Source organism: Cariama cristata, unplaced genomic scaffold, assembly GCF_000690535.1.
Source record: "Cariama cristata isolate BGI_N322 unplaced genomic scaffold, ASM69053v1 scaffold4036, whole genome shotgun sequence".
In the NCBI taxonomy this organism is placed as follows: Eukaryota; Metazoa; Chordata; class Aves; order Cariamiformes; family Cariamidae; genus Cariama; species Cariama cristata.
This window is the reverse complement of record NW_009623646.1, coordinates 24,629-30,228: the sequence shown is the minus strand read 5'-3', so window position 1 is coordinate 30,228 and position 5,600 is coordinate 24,629. Positions and strand designations below refer to the sequence as shown.

Here is a 5,600-nt window from a genome sequence, read left to right as displayed (position 1 = left end):
GGGCTGGTGGGGTGCTGGCAGCCGCTTCAATCCAACGGAGCTGCTGTGGGGTGCGTGTAGGGTGTGAGGTGGGGTGTTTCGGTCAGTGGTTTATTTTTTTATCTCGTCCGCCTGCTTGGTCTGGCTGCTGTTAGTCCCCCACCTCATGTTACCTCCAGGGATGCCGGAGAGACGCGGTCACACTCCTCCCGGGACCGCAAGCTGTGCCACTGCTCCACGGCCGTCCGGTGCGCGTTGAGCATCCGGCGCCAGTGGTTGGACTCGGGGGCACCCGTTGAGTACTGCCCGATCACGATCCTCCCAATGAAGTCATTGCTGCTCTTCATGTTGTGCCCGTACACTGGGGAAAGCAGAAACAGAGATCGGTCAAGGCAAAAGCATCGCTCGTCCAGCCGGAGCCCTGCTCCCAGAACACCAAACATCCTGCAAACGCCCCCTCACACAGCACGCCGTGCACCAGCGGTTTTGGTATATAACTCAGCACCTCAAAAATGTTAGAAACTCCAAATCAGGAATTTGGAAGAAATAAGATAAGCTGTACTACAGATTGAAACACAATTAAAATAAACAGGACACAAATGCACAATTATCATGGTATTTAGCAAGAATAGGTGAAGTAGAGTCATGGAATGGTTTAGGTTGGAAGGGACCTTAAAGATCATTGAGTTCCAAGCCCCCTGCCATGGGCAGGGACACCTTCCACCACACCAGGTTGCTCAAAGCCCCATCCAGCCTGGCCTTGAAGTAGAAATACAACATGTAAAGAAATGCCAAAAGCTCCGCCTGGACATCGTGAAATGACGAAAGCAGCCAAGCAGCCCGCATCCAGGTAAACGACGCAGCAGCATCTCAGACTGTCCTCTTCCCAATACAAGTGTCATGAACCATTCCAGTGGTAATCGATAGCCTTCCTCGCTCAGAAACAGGAATCACACACGCACAGGCAGTCAGCGGGATGTTTATACAGAAATCATTTGCCATAATTATCACTGCAGCTACTTGTTAAAAGTCCAGGAAAGCCACTGAAGGAGAGACATCAAGCCAACACCCCGTCCTTTGGATTAGCCCAGTCTCCTGGAACAAAAGATCGCAGACAGCAGCAAACTCTAATGACGGGCCTGATCCTGGGAAAGGCTGCACGCTCCCGCCAGACACAAGCAAAAGCACTTTCTGTTCTGCAAATTGAAGCCCTGCCTCGGCTCATTAGAAAGTTGAACAAAAAGTCAGTGCAAGCTGAAGCCAGGATATCCACAGGCACTGGCTGGAATAGTGAGGATTAAAAAATATCCTCAGGAAAGAGAAGGATTTTCAAGCACAAACGCCTGTAGAGGTTCCAAATCCACCCAGGCTTGTGCAGCATGAGCAAGTTCAAAGGGGCACTGCAGTCTGGCGTGGAGCTGCGAGCCTGGCATGGAGCCGAGCACTGCCGACACTGCCCCTGCCAGCAGGACCAGCTCTCCAGGGCTGCTGGAAACCAGCGCTGGCAGCACAGCCACCTTTGGGATCCCTCACGGCGGCATCCCCTGATGCAGCACGCACCCTTCTAGGGAGGCAGGACACCAAGCACTAAGCACTCGACCTCGCTTTTAGCCACGCATCTTTGTCAAGGCTGTGCATTTCCTATTATACTATATCCCAAATTAATAGGTATTATTTTAATGTGCTACTCGCTATCTCTGCCATCTCCGTTCGCTGCAAAGGCTGGTTCCCAGCTACTGCACCAGTATGGGATCTCGCCCCGGGCGGCTCAGGTACCACCTGCCAGCGCAGTCCCAGAACTGCAGTCCCTGTGCAAGGTTACATCTCGCTTTATACCTTCCGACAGCTGGCACACACAGTTTAGGGACAGGGAGGCTTCTGCCTATCAAATTACCTGGGGATATTTTTGGTAACGGCAAACCATCAAATGTCCAAATCATTTCTCCAAATAATTGCACTAAAAAAATAAAATTACCCTGAAACTCAGAGCATTGTTAAGTCTATCCGCAAACTACAGTTCAAAATGAACTGGGGGTACACCACCCCATTAGGAAGACTGCATCTCTTCTGCTTGTCACCATCGGTTATCTAGGGGTGATGCCGTCAGCTCTCTGCGACCTGCTGCCAAAGAAGTGCCCCCTGTCAAGAGGCTGGGTTGGAGCTATTTGGAAAAGCCACCTTTTGAGGATGCGGTGAAGAATTTTAAGTCACCCATCTCCAACTAGTACAGAGCTTGTCAGTGTTATTAACGAGTTCTCCTACAAGGTAACAGATCACAAGTGTAGCTAGCATGACTATGCTAAATGTCCTGCTATGATTTATTAGCATAGAGAAATCAAATATTGTGATAAAATCACATAAAAGTACCTCCAAACCAAATGCCTCCTTAATTTTTTATATAGTTCCCCCCCTCCTTCTTTTTTTCCATTCTTTTTTTCCAGAATGAAAGAAGATGAAGCCTAATCCTGGGAGACAATATCAAGTAATTTAAACCAAGAAGTCTTAAAGGCCATCAATTAATCACAGGGTGAATTAACAGTGGGGAAGTACCCCAGGCATACCAATTCTTCAAAAATAATCCATGTCAGGACTGCAAAGTGAGTAGGTGTGCTAAGTAAGGGGACCTGTTATTTTACTGTTGATCCAAATATTTTGAATTCTTGTAAAACATCTTGCTAATCTCGTGTCAGGTAATTAGCATGTTGATTCCTTTAGGGTATTAATGGGATAATTATACAAGCACTGTTGCTTCTATCATTAACTAGTTTAGATAGCACAGAGGCAGACTTATTGCTGAAGAACAGGGAAGACATTTTCTAAGGCCAAATGCTTATTCACACACAGACCATAAGAGATTCAGCCTCAGGTTTACAAACTCGCAGCTTCACTACAGAAGCTTTCTTAAAAGACGGGAGACCTTCGTGTGCCAAAAATTCAGCTTTGCTCATCAGTCCACAAGCCTTTAAAACTCAAGGACATGCCTTTCTCGGAGGCTAATTGCTTTATTCCACTCTTAAAATGGCCAGTATTTGCTGAGCAAATTTGCTGATGGTTGAGCTGCATGGAACTGTTGCGTGGACCTTACCCAGGAGAAGGTGCTAAAGTCGGTATTGCAAAAGTCAGCCTTTTTCTTTGCCCACATTCAGGAGCACAATTTTCCCCGTTGCTGTCACCAGTTCTTCCAAGAACAGCTTAGAAAAGAAAACTGTAGGAGCCCACGAGGGCAGATGAGAAGCTGGAAGCAGAGGCTGGCTGGGTTGCTGGGAACTGTTGCGTGGACCTTACCCAGGAGAAGGTGCTAAAGTCGGTATTGCAAAAGTCAGCCTTTTTCTTTGCCCACATTCAGGAGCACAATTTTCCCCGTTGCTGTCACCAGTTCTTCCAAGAACAGCTTAGAAAAGAAAACTGTAGGAGCCCACGAGGGCAGATGAGAAGCTGGAAGCAGAGGCTGGCTGGGTTGCTGGCACTCGCTGATCGCAGCTCCTGTCCTGGTGCGGGGAGGGGGAAGAGCTCTCCCCGTTCCTTCCTCTGCTGCAGCAATCGCTTCTCCAACAGATCAGGAACCATTTCCTCGAACACCAACAAGCATGCACTAGCCATTACACTTACTGCACCATTTACACTCACGTCTGACACTTCAGCCTGCTCCAAAGCCCAGCAGAAGTGGTTACCATCACACCCTCCATACGGACCACTCACCTACTGACCAGGACTCCCGGGTGCTCAGACATGATCCCAAAATGACAAGCTTTTCAAGACAGAAGGCGAGCTGCACACCTCCCGAGGCAGTAGGCATCCACAGGGAGACCCGGGAGCCCCCTTGAGCAGGAAACCCCTGCAGAGCTGTGGAGGGGCCACCAGCCGAGGGATGGGCAGGTTCTGCCAGAGCCCCTCTGCTTTTGCACACACACGCATGCACCGACCCACGTACCGTGGCTATAGTCCCACCTGCAGTGGAGCCAATTCCACACAAGCTCACGACTTCAGCCTCGGGAGGAAAAAAAGAGCTCCTGCTCTTCCCTTTCAGCTTTTTCCACAACAGGTAGAGGTGGAGAAGCCCCTGTGGTCCAGCCCATGGGACAGCAGTTGGGCGCTGCGCCACGCTCTGATCCCAGGTTACAGTACCAGTGGACCGAGCTGTATTGCCCAATGTCTGAGCATCCCCTTCCAGAGTCTGAAAGGAGCTCAGAGTAGATCTCAGATTAAATCTGCTCTTGGCCACAAAAGATAGTAACTCCGTGGAGCTGCCCAGAAGTTTTCAGACTGACCCAGACTTTGGTTATGGACAGGTAGACACTGCTTTCCATTTAAAAAAAATAAATGTATTTTCCTGACAGAAACTACACACCTGATTTCATGAGCTCTTTTTCCACCATCGCAGTAATTTACACAATAGCAAAATCCATTTCCAGGCCAACACAGTGCAAAAAGCAATTAAGGAAGCAGAGGTCAAACCAATTCCCTCTGCAGCTGCTCTTTACCGACGGATGCATTTGGAAAGGAAAAAAAAAAAATAATCATCTCTTTCTAATAGAAATGCTGAAATATAAAAGAAAATCGGGTTCACTTATGTCCACTAAAAGGGCTGAATTCTTGAGGACAAGTAAGGCAATGCAAATAAAACATTTCCATGTTATATACTTATTGATGCAGTGCTCGTAAGTGATGCATATCAAACTGATGGGAGCCTGGGTGCTACACGAAACTGTCCTTTGGGGTAGGGCCCATGTCCCCCGTGGGGCTCCTGTGCAGGAGGGGTGGTTGGGCCACAGCCCTGGCCTGGCTGCCGAGCTCCTGGCAGGGCTGAGCACCACGGCCCGGCGGGGACGGGGCACTGCCCAGCCCCGAGCTGCTCCCCAGCAGTGACAGGGACCGCGATGGGACCTGGAGCTCCAACGCTGGGCTCCAGGGGCAACTCCAGCCTGAGTTTTCCCTTGTCTCCTACCAACCTCAGTCATGGGTAATTGCTTTTCACCAGCTGACAGCTTCACATGTTGCTACAGATTCTGGCACTTGCCTCTGACCCATGAGGTTGCCTAGGTGGCATCAGCCCCGCCACCAGATCCAGCCCAAACACCCTTTACCTTCCCCTTTGCCTCTACACTGAGGTTTGCAAACCGAGTACCTGTGAAGAGCACGACTGCAAAGTATTTGTGATTTTTGAGTTATGTGCACTAGCAAAATTTAAGCTGGCATTTCAGATACTAATTCATCCTTTGATTGAACATATTAGCAGCCTTGAAATGAACAGGAAGGAGCACTAATTCAGAAAATTTCCTTAAGCTAACTTCAAGGCTATCGGTACCATTTATGCAACGGAGGACAAGCTTTACACAGAAGCACCTCGCTTGGCTGGGGCCACAAAGCATCTGCATCTCCTGACAACTCTCCACCTGATGTGCCCAGCAGTTACTCGGCAGTTACGGCCACCTTCCACCACCGAGTACAGTCGCACCGCGTCTCTGCTCAGAGCACCTGCTGCTGCCTCGCCTCCCCTGCTGCCTCTCCGGGAGGAACGGCCAGAGAAATCTCAGCACATCGGAGTGGGTGGGAGCTCCGAACAAATAACGTAACTCTTCTTCAGTCACCTACATCAGTTACCTGCAATGCAATTAAAACCA

General features: G+C 49.5%; 1 protein-coding gene across 1 annotated transcript in view; it reads right to left on the bottom strand.

Moving 5' to 3' along the window:
- Nucleotides 1–143: 143 nt before the first annotated feature.
- The window catches only part of SYT17 (synaptotagmin XVII), a gene marked incomplete at its 5' end in the record, with an annotated part of 29,296 nt that continues 23,839 nt past the window's right edge, over nucleotides 144–5,600 (bottom strand). The window contains one exon of the mRNA XM_009702812.1: nucleotides 144–340. Coding sequence (XP_009701114.1) covers nucleotides 144–340 — 197 coding nt within the window. The remainder of the gene's footprint in view (nucleotides 341–5,600) is intronic.